Source organism: Muscardinus avellanarius, assembly GCF_963383645.1.
Source record: "Muscardinus avellanarius genome assembly, chromosome: 1".
Classification (NCBI taxonomy): Eukaryota; Metazoa; Chordata; class Mammalia; order Rodentia; family Gliridae; genus Muscardinus; species Muscardinus avellanarius.
The window spans coordinates 238,756,953-238,773,767 of record NC_137786.1 but is presented as its reverse complement, the minus strand read 5'-3'; the positions used below and the strand labels follow the sequence as shown (position 1 = coordinate 238,773,767).

Below are 16,815 nucleotides of genomic sequence, written 5' to 3'. Positions count from 1 at the left end.
CCCCAGCACCTGGCAGGGAAGCGGAAGCCCACCTCCCTCCTGCCAAACCCTCCCTGGCACCACAGCCTGGGCATGGCGGAGGCAGAGCCCCAGCCCTGCCCCAGTGTGGGGCCGCTGCTCCTGCCGCTGCTGCAGGGAGGGGACGAGGAGCCAGCCCTGAGCGCAGACTTCCAGCTCCCCACAGGAGCATGCGGGGGTCTAGGTTGTGGGAGGCCTGGCCCACGCCTGTGCACCTTCTTGGGGCCCCATGCTGTGGGGGCTGGGCGGCAAGTCCTGGCCCCCTGTTCCCTGACCGGCCGCTTTGCCCGCAGATCCCCTCACTATGCCTGCCCGGAAGTGATCCGGGTAAGTAGCCGCCAGAGCCCCTGGGGCAAAAGGGCTCCCTCCCTATCAAGTGGAGCCTAACTACAGGGCAAGACCCTGGCCGGGCCCGCCGCCTCCCCAGACCTGCCTGTGCCCCGGGCCAGCCGGGTGCCTCCCTGACTCTCTGCCTGCCCCCCAAGACCTCAGTCCACCTCGCCCCGGGCCTGGCTATCGTCTCTCCCAGCCCCTTCACCCCAGGACCCTGGCCTGCTGCTCCCTGGGCGTGGTCCAGTGCCTCCCCGATCCTCTGCCTGCCCCCAAGACCACAGTCCACTGTGGCCCGGCCTGGCGCCTGGCGCCCGGGCTGAGCCAGTGCCCGTGTCACCGTTGCCCACAGGGGGAGAAGTACGACGGGCGCAAGGCGGACGTGTGGAGCTGCGGCGTGATCCTGTTCGCCCTGCTGGTGGTGAGCACCCCCCTCCCGCTGCCCCCGCCCCCCCCCCCGCCCTCGGTGACCGCGCCCCGCCTGCCCGCAGGGGGCTCTGCCCTTCGACGATGACAACCTACGGCAGCTGCTGGAGAAGGTCAAGCGGGGCGTGTTCCACATGCCACACTTCATCCCGCCGGACTGCCAGAGCCTTCTGCGCGGCATGATCGAGGTGGACGCCACCCGGCGGCTCACGGTGCGTCCTGCCCGGCCCCTGCCACGCACGCCCCTCGCCAGCCACCTGCCGGCCCGGCCCCTCACAGCCCGCGCTGTCACCTGCGGGCCGCTCCTCTGTGCCCACCGCCTGCTCCGGCAGCTCCAGGAGGCCTACCTGGGGGCAGGTTGGAAGTCTCAGTGTGTGGGGACCCTCCCTGTTCCCAGGAGTGCGCAGGTGTGAGCACGTGCCAGGTGTGTGCAGCCAAGTGTGGGTCAAGGTGTGTGCACGCGGATGTAGGTGAGTGCGCTCTGGGAGCACTGGCGTGCACAGATGTGTGGACCTTTGTCAGGTGTGTGTGTTGCATGGATGAGCTTGTGTCAGGGTTTGTGCGTGCAAGCGGGTGTGCATAGGCGTTTGCCCAGGTGTGGGTCAGTGTGTGCCAAGAGTGTATGGCAGGGTGAGTGGGCATACGCCAAGGTAAGTGTATACAGATATGTGCCCAGGTGAGGGTCAGGGCTCATGGGTGTAGGGGAGTGTGCCCTGAGGAGTACTGGGGACAAAGGTATGAGCGTGTTCCTGGTAAGTGCATGCCAGGGTAAGCGTGCAGTGCACGTGGCTGCATGTGGGTCAGTGCGTGTCAGAATGCGTGTACCCAGCTGCATGTGAACATGTGTTAGAGTATATGTGCACAGGTGTGTGGTCATGGATCATGATGTGTGTGCCACCAGGCGTGGTGCACGCTTGTAATCCCAGCATTTGGGAAGCTGAGACCAGAGGATCGTGGTTCACAGACAGCTGCAGCTAGTTAACAGGGCCCTTTGCAACTCAGTGAGATTGTTTCAAAAAAATAAAAAAATACTAAAACTTGGGTTTTAAACCTTGGAGGTACAGTGCCCCTGGGTTCCATCCCTAGCACTGCAAAAAGAAAAGAAGTGTGTGCCCAGGTGTGTGCACCAGATTTGGGGCAGGCTGTGTGCTCAGGTGTGGGTGAGCATGTCAGGGTGACTGCTCAGTGTAGGGATGTGTCAGGGTCTATGGGCACAGCCAGGGTGCATGCACAAGTGTGTAGACATGTGCTAAGGGGTGTGTGCACAAGTGTGTAGTCAAGGTCAGGATCAGTGTGTGCCAGGGTGAGTGCACAAGTGTGTGTGCCCAGGTATGTGTGCATAGGTGTGTGGGCATGTGCCAAGATGAGTGTGTCCAGGTGAGTGAGCATAGGCCAGAGTGTTTGTCCAGGTATAGGGCAGGATGTGTGTGCATGGGTGTAAATAAGCTTGTGGCAGGATATGTATGTAAGTGTGTAAGTGTGTGTGTGCAGGAGTGAGTGCATCTTGGCTAGAATGTATGTGGGCTTTTTTTTTTAAACTGGGGCATTCTACCTCTGACCTATTCCCCCAACTATATTTTATTGAATTTATTTGCTTTATTTTCTTTTCTTGCAAGGGGGCTCACTAAGTTGCAGAAGACTCTGTATGTCGCTGAGCCTGGCCTTGAACCTGCAATCCTCCTGTCTCTGGCCCCTAAGTCTGGGGTTATAGGCACGGGCCACCCTGCCTAGCTGTGTGTGAGCTTTTGACAGGGTGTCTGTGCAGAGCTGTGTGTGTCAGGGTGTGTGCACAAGTGTGAACATAGAGCACAGCGCCGCGTCTGCATATAGGTGAGCCTGTGTCAGGTGTGTGCCCAGGTATTGGTCAGGCTGTGTGTACACAGGTGTGGGTGCGTTTGTGCCAGATTGAGTGTGCTCAGGTTTGCTTGTGTGAGAGGGAGTGTGAATCCAGGTGTGGGTGAGCGTGGGTGAGCGTGTGCCAGGTGTTTTCGCCCAGTTATTGTTCATGCGTGGTAGCGCACGCTTGTAATCCCCGTGCTTGGGAGGCTGAGACAGGAGGAGCACGCAGGTTCGAAGCCAGCCTCAGCTACTGAGTGAGGCTCTCAGTAACTTAGTGAGATCCTGTTTCCAAATAAAATATAAAATAGGTCAGGGAGTATAGCCCGGAGGTAGAAAGCCTCTGGGTTCCACCCCCAGTACTAAAGAAATAAATAAATAAATATTGCTCGTGCACGGTGTGTGCATAGGTGTGCATGGGTTTGAGTGTGCTCGGGTATGGGTTAGGCTAGGCATGCACACGCATAGGCGAGCATTTGTCACGCTGAGTGTACTCAGGTATGGGTGTGTGAAGGTGTGTCCAGGTGTGGGTGAGCACATGTTCAGTGAATGTGTCCAAGTATGTGTCGAGTGTGTATAAGTACAGCTGTGTGCCAGGGCGTGGGTGTGCCAGGGTGTGTGCACAGGTGTGTGCACAGGCGTGCCCGCGCAGGTACAGGCCTGGGGCCCTGTGGGCGGCCCCCTGCTGCCGCCGTCCTGGGGAAGCCCAGGCAGTGTGGGCAGTGTGCTCGGCGCAGAGGTGGCCCAGGCGCCTCTCGCCAGCTCTATAAGATACAGCATGCCTTCCCCGAGGCTGCTGCCCCCCACCCGCAGCAAGCCGCCGGAGTCGGTGGGGAGGGGGCCGTGTCGGGCTGGGCCGAGCCTCCTGCCCGCACCTGCACCCAGCTCCCTGGGCTCCCCCGGCCTTGCTCCGCCAATCTGCTTCCCTGCTCTGCGGGGCTCTGCTTGGTCCCTGCGACCCCCTGCAGGCCCGCTCCACGGAGCCCCTCGCTCCCCACCGCTCTCTCCCCTGCAGCTCCTCTGCCCAGGCAGGGCAGGGTGCTGGCCGGCCTCCTCTGCCTTCCCACCCTGCCGTGGCCTCCACTAACTCCCGTTTCTCTTTCCTTGTAGCTAGAGCACATTCAGAAACACATTTGGTATATGTAAGTAGCTCCGCCCACTAATCGCCTGCTCTGCCTGTCGCTGGAGGGCCTGCTAGGAGGGGGGAGGGCGGCCTCGCTCTCAGCCCAAGACGCAGGAGGCCTTCAGGGGCTGGGTGCAGGGACAGCAGCAGGCCTGGGTCCAGGTCACCGGCCACCACAGGGTGGGTGGAGCACCTCGGGCCAGGCCAGGGTGAGTGACCGCGGGTGCCCTGTCGTCCACAGAGGGGGCAAGAACGAGCCAGAGCCGGAGCAGCCCATCCCCCGCAAGGTGCAGATCCGCTCGCTGCCCAGCCTGGAGGACATCGACCCCGACGTGCTGGACAGCATGCACTCGCTGGGCTGCTTCCGAGACCGCAACAAGCTGCTGCAGGATCTGCTGTCCGAGGAGTAGGTCCCGGGCCGGCCCCGCCGCTCCGCTGGCGCCGGGCCCTGGCAGGAGCGGGGCGGGTGGGGGCATCTAGGTGCACGCTCACTGCGTGCCCGCGCCTCTTCCCGCCACAGGGAGAACCAGGAAAAGATGATATATTTCCTCCTCTTGGACCGTAAAGAAAGGTACCCCAGCCACGAGGACGAGGACCTGCCCCCCAGGAACGAGATAGGTATGAGGCGTCCTGACGCAGCGCAGCCCCTGGGCCAACCACCTGCCGGGCCTCACCCCTGTCCGCACACAGACCCCCCCCGGAAGCGTGTGGACTCCCCGATGTTGAACCGGCACGGCAAGCGGCGGCCCGAGCGCAAGTCCATGGAGGTGCTCAGCGTGACGGACGGCGGCTCCCCGGTGCCCGCGCGGCGAGCCATCGAGATGGCCCAGCATGGCCAGAGGTGTGTGCCTGCCTCAAGGACTCGTGTCTCCTCCTGCTGCCAGGGTCTGGCTTGGCTCGTTTCTGCCCGCTGGCCCGGGGCCAAGGCCACTGGCTGCGCTGGGCTGCACTGTGCTGGGGTAGGCTGGACTGCACGGCCGCGCTAGGCCCACTGGGTCGGGCTGGGCTGGGAGTAGGTGGGCTGAGCTGGGCGGAGCTGTGCTGGGCTGGGCTGGGATTAAGGGGGTTGAGCTGAGCTGGACTGGACTAGGCTGAGCTGGTCTCTGGGCTGAGCTGGGCTGAGGTGAGCTGGGCCGAGGTGGGGTGACGTGAGCTGGGCCGAGTTGGGATGGGATGAACTGGGCTGGACTGGGTTTGGTTGCGTTGAGTTGAAGTGGGCTGGAGTTAGGAGTGTTAGGCTGAGCTGAGTTTAGCTAGGTTATACTGGGTGGATCTGGGATGGCCTGCGCTCTGGGCTGGCTGGGCTAAACTAGGCTGAGCTGAGTTAGGTTAAGCTGGGTTGAGCTGGGATGAACTGGTTTGGGCTGGCTGAGCTGATCTAGGCTGAGCTGAGCTAGGATAGGCTGAGCTGGTCTAGGCCGGGCTCTGGACTAGGTTAGGTTGGGCTGAACTGGTCTAGGCTGGGCTGGGCTCTAGGCTGAGTTGGGCTGAGGTGGTCTAAGCTGGGCTGGGCTGGGCTCTAGTCTGGGCTCTAGGCTGGGCTGGGCTGGGCTCTAGGCTGGGCTGGGTTGGGCTGAGCTGGGCTGGGCTGGGCTGAGCTGGGCTAGGCTCTAGTCTAGGCTGGGCTGGTCTGGGCTGGGTTGAGCTAAGCTGGGCTGAGCTGGTCTAGGCTGTGCTGTGCTGGGCTATAGGCTGAGCTGGGCTCTAGGCGGGGCTGGGCTGAGCTGGGCTGTAGGCTGGGTTGAGCTGAGCTGGTCTAAGCTGGGCTGGGCTGGGCTGGGCTGAGCTGGACTGGGCTGGGCTGAGCTGGGCTGGGCTGAGCTGGGCTGGGCTGAGCTGGTCTAAGCTGGGCTGGCTGGGCTGTAGGCTGGGCTGAGCTGGGCTGGGCTGAGCTGGTCTAAGCTGGGCTGGCTGGGCTGTAGGCTGGGCTGAGCTGGGCTGGGCTGAGCTGGGCTGAGGTGGTCTAAGCTGGGCTGGGCTCTAGTCTGGGCTGGGCTGAGCTGGTCTAGGCTGGGTTGGGCTGAGCTGGGCTGGACTGGGCTAAGCTGGGCTGGGCTGGACTGGGCTAAGCTGGGCTGGGCTGAGCTGGGCTGTGTGTACGTGGTCCGGTCATTTCCTGAGCCTCCAGCCTAGCTGGATCCTCCGTCCCTAATGATTGGCGTCTGCCCCCGTGGCCGTGTTGTGAGCATGGACACTGGATTTGGGGTTGCAGTGAGCAAGCCCAGTGTTCCAGCTGCACCGGGAAGGAGGAAGGGACTGGACGATGCGGTGCGGCGGGCCGTGGAGGGCCTGGTATTCGTGGCGCAGGCCGCAGCCTCCCAGTGGGGGCCGGCCTTCCCTCAGCAGTGGGGTGTCAGCCATCTGGGACAGGCCTGGGCTGGGGCGGTCCCACGAGCCCCGGCTGTCCTCGGTCAGCTCTGCAGCCTGGCAGCGATGTCCTGTCTCCTCTGTCGTCTGGGCGCTGGGTACTTGGGAGCCTGGCCGAGGAACTTGCCAGAGACCCCGGGGAACCGCTGCTGCATGGCCATCAGGACAAACCGCCCACTCCAGCTCTGGCCCTGGTGCCTGTGTCCCAGCCCTGGCTCCAGACCTGCCCGAGGATCAGGGCTGGCTCAGCCTCCAACCCCAAGGCTCCGTCCGGTCCTCAGCAGCCGCCTTCAGTTCTGAGCCAAATGCTACTCACTGCCGGTGGCTCCAGCACGAGGCTGGCGCCAGCCCCTCCTCAATGTGCTGCCTCACGCTGACCTGCTGGGTCCTGTTTGCTGGGCATGCCTCACCTTGGCAGCCCCTGCCGGCGGCCCAAGTGCATTCTGCTGGTGGGCTGTCACCCGCCCTGCCCTCCCGGGGCAGCTGGAGGCCACAGCCGAGCCCTGCCCTCCTGTCCCGCATGGCCTGGGAATTGCTGGCTTTTGCGCCAATTTCCCGGCCCAGCTGCCTGGGAGCGAGAGCTATCCCTGAGGGTCTCCAGCAGGCCCATCCTGGCACGGGCAGCCTGCTTGAGCTTCCGGCTTGTCCAGTTTGTGCTGGACCACGGGCCACCGGCTGGGACCGGAGGGTGCTGGGGTTGGGGCGGGCGCTGGGCATCCTTCTGGCCTGGCCACCTGCCTAGCAGCTCACCGGGCAGCATGTGCCGTGGCCCCTCCTCTTCCTTTCTCCCCGCGCTGCGTGCTGGCCGTGGGCTTCGCCCTGCTGTGGTGTTTCCTGGAGGTCTTGCCAGTGGAGCCGGGCAGCGGTGCCGCGTGCCGGCCGCGGCAGTAACTCTGTTTTCTCGCTTTGTTCCTGCCATAGTAAAGCAATGTTCAGTAAAAGCCTGGATATCGCTGAAGCCCATCCCCAATTCAGCAAAGAAGACAGGTATACACCCTGCCGTCCGCCCCGCCCTCCCAGACCCAGACACGCCGCTGCCCCTGCCCGCGCCAGGCAGGCAGAGGCGGGCCAGGCGGCAGGGCTGGGCTGCAGAGGCTTGCCCCTCTTTTCTGGGAATGGAAGTATCCAGCAAGCCAGGGGAAGGGCCTGGCCCACCGTGCTGAGGCCCATGAAGAGGGCTGGGTTGCTGGGGCAGCCCGAGAGAGATCCGCACACTGGCACTTGGGGGCCCAGGGTAGGGGCACTGCTATGGCATGCCGTCCCCTGCTAGCTCTCGACCTTTGTCTGGTAGGCCTGGCTGTGGGCATGGCCCTGCTGCCTGCGAGGGCAGGCTGGAATTGAAATGGTCAACTGTCCTGTGCCCGGCAGGTGGCGAGTGCGGGCTGCCTGGCCGGGACCCCTCCACTGCACCCGCTCCTCCTCCTACCTGGCTGTCCTGGGCTGGTGCCACCTTGCCCGCCTTGGACAGTCGGGCAGTCGTAGCTCAGTTGCAGAGGCCTGCTGGCCAGACAGGAGGGCCGTGGCGGGGTCTCCTGGCCTCGAGCCCGGCTTCTGTTCCGCTCTGCGTGTGCCTGCGGCAAGCTCCCGGCTGGCCTGACATGCTCGTTGCTGCTGCGCCTTTTCCCCCTGGCCCCTTCCCAGGCCCAGCACCCATCTCCGCACCTGGGCCCGGCCCCAGCCCTGCCCAGGAGGTGCCCTCGCCTAGGTGGGCTGCAGGGCATGGAAACAGGCCTCGCCGCCTCTGTCTCCTTTGGCGGCCAGGTGGGGGACCTGGCACCTATGTCCAGTTGGGGGCCGGCTGAGGGCCCAGCGTGGTTTAGGGTGCCTGTGCCCTCAGCTGCCCCCAAAGCCAGGAGCCGGGCCTGGGTGTGGACCGGAGAACCTCACGGCCGGAGTGGCCAGTGGCGGGCAGGCAGGGCCAGCGTGGGACGATCTTTCACTCTTTTCTGTCCTCTTCTCTCCTGTGGCTGCCTCGGCCCCTCCCACTTCCCTCCTCTAAGGATGGCAGGTGCCGCTGCCCAGGGGTGAGCGGGCGTTTGCTTGTCCTCTCGCGGCGTGGTGGCGTGGAGACCTGGCCCTGCCCGCGGGGCTGCTGCTCAGTGTGCCAAGACACACCGGGCAGTGGCTGGCCCTCAGCTGTGCCTGAGGGGGCAGAGGGGATGAGAGGAAGCCATGGGCTGGCCCTGGGCATCTGTGGGCATCTGCGGATGTGAAGGGCTGGGCTGTGCCTGTCTGGTAGCCCACACACTGGTCGCTGCAACAGTTCAGCCTTCTTCGGGGGCCGGGCTCAGGCACTGGGGGAGTGGACCCAGCCAGAAGTGTGGCAAAGACGGGGCTGGATTCCGTTCACAGCCCTCCATGTTCCTCCTTCCACCCAAGTGCCTGCAGACCTTAGCTGAGGGCCCCTTGGGGCTCAATCCTGTGCCAGGCGAGGACTGAGTGGGTGGCTCCATGTGTGGGAAGGAGCTCAAGGACCCCAGCTGCACATTGGGCACTGCCGGGTGAAGTCAGCAGGCTGGCCCTGGGTGCAACCACGCATCCAGGGTCCCTCCCGGGCGCAGTGGCTACACACCAGGCTCCAGTCTCGGGGCCCGAGGCCTCTCGCAGGTCCACTGCGGGGAGCAGACCCGGGCGTGCCTTGCTGAGTCACCACCCTGTGCTTGCGACCCTCAGGTCTCGGTCCATCAGTGGCGCCTCCTCAGGCCTTTCCACGAGTCCGCTCAGCAGCCCCCGGGTGAGTGCCATCGCTCCCAGCCTCGACTGCGGGGCTGGCCTCCCGCAGCAGGAGGCCGCCGCGGGCTGCGTGGGGTGGCCGTGGCTGCGCCTGGCCGCTCTTGCTAACTGCACGTTCTCTTGTTCTGTGTTGTTTGTCTCCCGTGTCATTTCTTTTGCCCCCACCTTCCCTGTCCTGCTCGGGGTTCTGCCTATGCTTGTCTGCTCCTCTGCTGCTGTGGGCATGGGGTGGGGGCATGTGCGGGGCTGCAAGGTCACCCCAACCCTCGTAGCCCATTAGAAAGTCCATCCTGCCTCCCCCGCCCCCCGAGCTCCTCTCCCTGACCCGCCCCCTGGCCACCTCCCTGGAGCCTGAAGCTTGCCGGAGCACCTCGAGGCCTGGACTCGTCCTCCCTCCGCAGGCCCCCCCGCGGCCCAACCCCAAGACCCAGACCTTGCCGTGCAAGGCCAAGCTGACCGACAAGCCGCTCCAGGGCACCAAGTCCAACCCACTTCCTGCCTGCGCTCAGGCGCGGGCTCCTGGTGCCAGCCCCGGCCCCCCGCTGGCTCTGCCCCCCAGCCCCCCGGCCCCGCCGGCCCCTGCTCGGCTCCTGCCCCCCGGGACTGAGCCAAACACCAAATCCAAATCTATCCCCACCATACAGGTGACCCCTCACCCCTCGCCGAGGGGCAGTCCCCTCCCTACCCCCAAGGGAACGCCTGTCCACACGCCAAAGGAGAGCCCGGCCGGCACACCCAACCCCACCCCGCCGTCCAGCCCCAGCGTCGGAGGAGTGCCCTGGCGGACACGGCTCAACTCCATCAAGAACAGCTTCCTGGGCTCACCCCGCTTCCACCGCCGGAAACTGCAAGGTCAGTGCCAGCTTGGACTGGAGCAGATGACGGAGGTGGCACGGGGCCCCAGCCTGCTGCGCACCCCTGGCCAGTGTGGCCTGAGTCTGTCCCACACTCCCTTCAGCCCCCCATGCCCCTCAGTGGCTCCTTCTGCCAAAAGCCACAAGTAGCTGCTGTGTCCGAGGCCCACATAGGCCGGCCCGCACTTCTGGGTGTCTGTGTGCCCGTCTGCCTGTGTGGCTGCCTGAGCTAGCCCAGGGAGAAGGGCCAGCCACGTGTGCGGATGGTTAAAAAGCCTACAGAATGTGGGCTGCGCTTGGCGGCCTGCCCCCAAGGGCCGGTGTCCCTGCTCAGTAGAGTCTGGGGCGTGCTGGGGGAGGGAGGCGGCACAGCTTGACTTCAGCACCAGAGGCTGGACAGCTCCCGGCCGTCCCGCGCGGGTGCGGACTGAGGGTGCCGCCTCAGCGGGGGCCGCGCAGTCACCTGCCTCCTCTCATCCTTCCCGTGCTGCAGTTCCGACGCCAGAGGAGATGTCCAACCTGACCCCAGAGTCCTCCCCAGAGTAAGTGGCTCCCGCTGGCCAAGGCCTTGGGTGTCTGGACACCAGGCTGGCTGGGGAGGGGTGTGGGAGACCCTTCCCACAGGGCAGGAGGGGTCCTTCTCCAGGAGGCCCCTGCTCATCCTGTCGGCCCATGGCGGACAGGGCCTGGCTTGCCTGCGGAGCCGCTGCGGCCTATGGACCCCAGTCAGGGGTGGCTGGCAGGGAGGGTGCGCTCAGCTCTGTTCAGAAGCCCTGGCCCTCAGGGCCCCTGTGGCTGCACTTGGCCTACCAGGGGCTGGGGGATCGGGCAGTCAGGTCTCAAGAAGTCAGCCTGCGCTACTGAGGAGCAGCGGCAGGACACAGGGCCCAGGGCGGTCTGGGCGGAGGCCCGTGCGGATGGCTGGGGCAGGCTGGGGTCCAGCCCCGAGGCGAGGCCTCCTGCGCGCTCAGCTTGAGAGAAGGGAACCGAGGGCCGGGGCCATGTCCACTTGCAGATACCAGATGTACAGATGGCACAGTTCACAGACAGGCCACCAGGCCTCCGGGGCGTGAAGGGGCCCCTGCCGAGACCCTGCCCAGTGCCCGGGCCCCTCTCTGCCCTTCACAGTGGCCTCTGTCACTGGCCAGTTCTGTGGTGGTTGGTGCTGAGTTGGGTGGGGACGCCCCCACCTGGACCCCGTGCGGCTCACGTGTCCTAAGTGGCCAGGCGGAACCCCGTGGCCTCATGGGCCTCTGCCACAGCCGTCAAGGAAGGCGTTGCCTGAACAAGTGGAAAGGCCCTGACCCTGCGTTGGCTCCGGAAGCGTTCTGGGGGAGCTCGCCGCTCGGAGCAAACCCACAGGGAGCAGCACCGCAGGCCAAGGCTGCAGGGTGGGCCTTGTGCTGGTGCTGCGATGGCCTCCCGAGCCGGTGCCGGCCCGGGGAGGAGGCACGCCGCAGCCGGCCTGGCCTCTGGGTGCGGGGAGTGCCCTTTAGCTCTGCTGTCTGGCCTTTAATGCGGCCACGTTTGCTCTTATCAAATGCTTTCCTAAACATATTTGCAATTCTGTTTTTCGGAGGGGTTGGAAAGCAGCCTACAGCTAGGCATAGTGGTGCACACCTGTGATCCTAGTAAGTGGGAGGCTGAGATAGGAGGATTGCAGGCTTGAGGACAGCCTCGACAACTAAGCAAGGCCCTCGGCAAGTTAAGGAGACTGTGTTTCAAAAGAAGAAATAAAAATAGATAAGCCAGGCATGGCGGTGCACGCTTATAATCCCAGCGTTTGGGAGGCTGAGACAGGAGGATCACAGTTCTCGGCCAGCCTCAGCTACTTAGTGAGGCCCTCTGGAACTCAGTGAGAGCCTAAGAATAAAAAATTGGGCTGGGGGTGTCGCTCAGAGGTCGAATGCTCCTGGGTTCCATCCCTAACACAAAATAAACAAATAAATAAAAAAAATAGGCCTGAAGATGTAGCTTGGATGTGGAACGCCCCTGGATTCAATCCCCAGTACCAAAAAAAAAAAAAAAAAAAAAGACAAGACAGCAGCAGCCCATCGGCGGCAGCTTGATGCCAGCGCACTTCCTGCAGGACCCTTTGGACACCTGTCCCCCTGCAGGGGCCTGCTCAGACACAGCCTGGGACCTCAGGACTCCTTCGTGTCTGCCCTCCTCAGAGCCTGCAACTTGCTTCCACTGCCACCACCCGTGTCAGCCCCTGGGGCTTCCAGAGAAGTGGAGCTGTTAAGGGCACATGGGGGTGCTGCAGAAACTGCCCCCCCATGTCTGCCACAGGGGCGGGCAGGCTGAGAGCTCAGGCTGCCTCCACACTGCTATCTGGAGAGTTCCTCTCTGCTGGGAGGCCTCGGCCTCTTCTCCCAAGGCCTAAGCTGGTCAAACAGGGCCACGTCCCTCTGCCAGTGGTCTGCTCCCCTCCGTCCACTGACCTACGCTGCTCGCTCTCAAGGCGCCTCATGTCCCAGCTGGGTCCCGCGGCCCGGCCGTGCAGACCCTGGAGCTCGAGCCACGCCACCCAGGCCCTTCTGCACATCCGGCCTTTAGACCCTGCCCCGAGCCTCAGGCCGGCGCAGAGCAGGCACTGCCCAGCACAGACCCAGCTGCCCCCGCACCCGCCGTGGCTGCTGGGGCCACATCTGTGTGGCACCCGGGTCTGTATCCCCGGTATCTTCGACTGGCATCTCTGGCCACGTGGGCACACTGCAGCTGATTCAGTGCGGTGGGAGTCTGGGCATGGCTTTGCTGGACAGTCTGCTTCTGGACCTCACAAGCTCATGAACAGTGTCAGCCAGGCCGTGGCCGCCTAAGGCAGGACGGGGAGAATGCCTTCCCAGCTCTCTCTCCTGGCAAGAGCAAGTCAGACCTTGCCTAGTCTAAGGGCAGGGACCCCACCCAGTACAGTGACATCTCCAGCCCCTTTGGGCGAAGGAACGCCTGTAATTTGGGGTGGATGGGAGGTGGACTGAGACGCGGGGTACAGGTGGGGCTGGGTGGCATAGGTCCACGTGTGCCCGGGGCCTGTATGGCCAGGCAGCTGTGCCAGCTGGGCAGCTGCAGAGCAATGGCAGCTGGCTCTTGCCAGACACCATGTCGAGCCGAGTAAATAGCCCCATGGCCGGAACTTCACAGTGAGACATCACGGCCTTGGGCCGGGCCGTGGGAGCTCGGTCCCACAAGGTGGGGAGCAGCCTCCCGAGGATAACCGCACAGCCCAGGACGTCCCCCCAGGAGGGGGCTGTGACTCGGCTCTCTCTGCAGCGTCCCCTAGGCGGGGACAGCTGGAAAGGCCAGACCAAGCAGGCTACCCTAGAACTCCCGACCTGCCTCTGGTTCCCAGCATGGCGCCCAGGCGCGGGGCGGGGAGCAGGTCAGAGTAGCAGGGGCAGGCTGAGGGCGCCATGGTGAAGCTGGGTGTCTGGGGGGGGCTGGGGGCTGGGGCCTGGGCTGCCGTGGTGGGTCAGTGAGGGTTGGGCGAGTTGGGAGTGTGCTTAGACGGTGGTGTTGGCGTGGTGACTGGCGTAGGGTGAGTCAGGGCGGTGGAGTCAGCCTGCCCTGCAGGAGGGTGGGGGAGAGGACCAAGTGTCACTGGCCAGTCACCGCAGCCTCCGCCCCTCAGGCTGGCCAAGAAGTCCTGGTTTGGGAACTTCATCAACCTGGAAAAGGAGGAGCAGATCTTCGTGGTCATCAAGGACAAGCCCCTGAGCTCCATCAAGGCCGACATCGTGCACGCCTTCCTGTCGGTGAGGCCACGGCGGGGCCGGGTGGGCACCCCTTGCTCCGTGGCCTAGCCCTCCTGGGCAGGCTGCAGGGGCTCAGATGGGCCCTGGACACTGCTGGCCCATGGCCCGTCGTCCTGGACAAGCACAGTCCACCGGGCCTTGCGGCGGGAGGTGCCACGCAGCCCTGGGAGTGGCTGCAGGTGACCACGCAGCTCGAGGCCATGACCCCAGGGGACTGCACAGGGCCTGCCAACCCTCTGCACACTTCGAGGCTTGGAGCCGGGCTCCTGTGCCCCCCCAGCCCCAGCCTGCCTAACCCTAGGGGCCTCCACAAGGCTGGGCTAGGCTCAGGCTCAGGCTCCTGGGTGGGCTTCACACGCTCGGGTTCTAAGGAGCAGAAAGGCGGCTGAACATTTGAATGGAGAGACTTTTCCAGCCAGGGTGGGAGTCCCAGAGTCTCCTTTAGGGGGCCCCTCCTTGCTGACCCCCCACCCAGCCTGCTTTGTGCTGGGGCAGGGTTCTCTGGGGCCTTCTTCCAGCCTTAACCCCCTGGCCCAGCCCAGGCTGACCTCTAGGTCCACAGAATACCGGCACGCAGCCCAGGGGATTCGGTCCCCCGCACCGAGGGTGCCCCGAACACCAGGATGAGCTGGCATGGCCTTGCCCCACTGGACAGTGGCCTTGCACTGGGCTCCGTGGCTGTAGTTCCCTGATGCCCTGGGGGTAGCTGTAAGATCCTGCCAGAGACCTGAGGGGCCAGGAGAGCTCAACCAGGCAGAACAGTCAGGCCTCAGGGTGGACCCAAACACTGGTCCATGGCAGTCCCTCAGAGGGCCTGGGCCTGTTCCCGCCCACCACATCCCTTCATCACTGGGCCACAACTCTGCCCCCCCCCCCCGAGCCACCTCAGCTGCAGAGCGAGCAGCTCCTGTGTGCGCCTACGCCTGGGAAGCCCGGGCAGGGATGGTCCCCGTCAAGAGGGAGGCTCTGAGCTGGGTTCCTGGCCCAGCCTCAGGCTGCAGGTCCCTGTTGGCTGCCACAGTGCTGGGCAGGGTGGGGGCTGCGGAGGGGTCGGCCTGCCACCTCGCCGTGCTCGCCTCAGCGTGACACCTGGTCACACAGAGTCAGCGGCTCAGAGGGCTGCGCGGCGGCGCTGGCCCGGCGGGCTCCTCCGGCCCGAGCGGGCCTGCGGGCTGCCCCGCTCAGGCGGCTCCCGCGTGCCCCGCAGATCCCCAGCCTCAGCCACAGCGTCATCTCCCAGACGAGCTTCCGGGCTGAGCACAAGGCGACCGGGGGTCCGGCGGTGTTCCAGAAGCCCGTCAAGTTCCAGGTAGACATCACCTACTCAGAGGGCGGCGAGGCACGGAAGGAGAACGGCATCTACTCCGTCACCTTCACCCTGCTCTCAGGTGAGCGAGGCCCCGGGCACCGCGCCGCCGTGCCCACGCGCCTCGCGGGAGCCTGACGCCTGTGTCCCGCAGGCCCCAGCCGCCGCTTCAAGAGGGTGGTGGAGACCATCCAGGCCCAGCTGCTGAGCACCCACGACCAGCCTTCAGCCCAGCACTTGTCAGGTGAGACGGGGCTGAGCGCAGGCCCCTGCAGCGAGTGAGTGGGGCGCAGCGCTGCGCGGGAGGTGCGAGGAGCGGGCGGCCTCCTGGCCCCGCTGAAGGCTGCCTGCCTCCTGCCCCAAGCTTGGCCGCACCCTCAGGGAGCAGGGCCTCCCGGCTCGGCAGGCCGCAGCACACTGAAAGCGCCTCTTGTCCACCGTAGAACCCCCCCCGCCAGCGCCAGGACTAAGCTGGGGCGCTGGGCTTAAGGGCCAGAAGGTGGCCACCAGCTACGAGAGTAGCCTCTGACGCTGGCAGGTAAGGTGTCCGGGCTGCTGCCGGGGCGGGGCGGGCTGCGGGCAGGGCCCCTGGCGAGATCCAGGCTGGCCCCGAGAGGGCACCAATCTGCCCACTCAATCTGTCCTGGCCCGGGACAGGCCAGCGGGCCCAGCACCCAGGCAGCCGGACACGGGGGCAGCCTGAGCAGGCTTGGAGTAGTGGCCCGTTCACCACCTAGGGCCCTGTCTGGAGCGGGCCGGGGCCTGAGGCCCCAGCCACAGCAGGGCTGCCAGCTAGGCCTGGCCCAGGGCACTCTCGGGAGGGCTGCCCGCCCAGGCCAGCCCGGCAGTGGGCCACTAGGTGTCCAGTGGGAGAGGTGACCTCTGCGCACCTGGCCCTGGCACGGGCACACGCATGTGGGCTGGCAGGCTGGCAGGGACAGGGGCAGGGCCCACAGATGCATGGCTATGCCTGTAGCCAGGGGCGCGCTGAGTGCTGGCGTGGCGTGGATGTTGAGTCACACAAGCCGCTCTTGGGCCCTGGCCGGCGGGCCCCAGTGGCCTTCTTCCCAGCTGCTTGTCTCCAGAGCGGGGTGTGCTAGGGTTACTTCCCGTGCGTGTGTGGGGCAGTAGGGGTCCATCCACCCCTCCCCATCTTCATTCCATCCTCATCCCATTGCCTGTGGGTGTGCCACCCGTGCCGTCCCCCATGGTGGGCCCAGCAGCGCTCGTCTGGCCCTTCCCAGGGAGCCAGGGGCAGTCCCTCCTGGAGGCCAGGCTGCTGTGGGCTAGAGCAAGGCGGGGCCCGCGACAGAGGACACGCAGTCAACCCGTGCAGCCTCTGCCTCCTGACACCTCTCCCCATCCTAGAGCAGAGGGAGACTGAGGCTAGGAACAGTGGACAGTGGACAGTGCTGGAGAAACTGAGGGCCAAGGAGAGGCAGCGCACGGTCGGGGAGGCAAGCTTTCCCGGGGCGAGGTGGCTGGGCTGCCGTGAGGGCTCAGCCTGCGCGCCTGTGCAGGCAAGCCTGAGAAGCCCCAGCCCCGTCCACGCGGGCGCTCCTGTAATGTGCAGCCCAGGGCCGCTCAGTGGCCACGGTGCCTACGCGGGGCCTCCTCCAGCGCTTGCTGTGTGGAGTCCTCGGGCCCTGCTGCCCACTCCGGGTTCATCCCACCATCACCCCCAGGCAGCTCTTGTGCACCAGCCCTTCCTGGTGTCCTCCCCCACTGGACACACGTCCAACTTAGCTCCAGAGCCCCTGCAGGGGGTGCAGAAGTACGGTTCCTCAGTCACTCCATCCTCCAAGAGACCTGGTGGTCACCCTGAGGGACCCCAGCTCAGAAAGGGGAAACTAAGATGCTCCAGCGAGGAGGCCAGGAACAGGCCCAGCAAGGGCTTTGGGGGACAGTCCCTGTCCATGGCTCCTGCTCCAGCAGAGGCAGGGAGGAGACCAAGGGAGCGCCAGGACAACCTGAGGGCGCCTGCGTGAAAAGCGGAGCGAAATGCACAGGGCCACGCAGACCTTGGCAGAGTGGCCTTGGTCCTGCGCCTAGGGCTCGGGGATGGCA

General features: G+C 65.1%; 1 protein-coding gene across 1 annotated transcript in view; it reads left to right on the top strand.

Moving 5' to 3' along the window:
• BRSK2 (BR serine/threonine kinase 2) overlaps positions 1-15,277 on the top strand; it is a gene marked incomplete at both ends in the record, with an annotated part of 51,896 nt that extends 36,619 nt beyond the window's left edge. Inside the window, 14 exons of the mRNA XM_080693883.1 lie at positions 312-345; positions 701-769; positions 840-986; positions 3,721-3,752; positions 3,975-4,139; positions 4,254-4,351; positions 4,424-4,574; positions 8,774-8,834; positions 9,478-9,685; positions 10,181-10,229; positions 13,319-13,442; positions 14,650-14,830; positions 14,903-14,992; positions 15,192-15,277. Of these exons, the coding sequence (XP_080550009.1) occupies positions 312-345; positions 701-769; positions 840-986; positions 3,721-3,752; positions 3,975-4,139; positions 4,254-4,351; positions 4,424-4,574; positions 8,774-8,834; positions 9,478-9,685; positions 10,181-10,229; positions 13,319-13,442; positions 14,650-14,830; positions 14,903-14,992; positions 15,192-15,277 (1,495 nt within the window). The remainder of the gene's footprint in view (positions 1-311; positions 346-700; positions 770-839; positions 987-3,720; positions 3,753-3,974; positions 4,140-4,253; positions 4,352-4,423; positions 4,575-8,773; positions 8,835-9,477; positions 9,686-10,180; positions 10,230-13,318; positions 13,443-14,649; positions 14,831-14,902; positions 14,993-15,191) is intronic.
• Between the last annotated feature and the right edge of the window lie 1,538 nt (positions 15,278-16,815).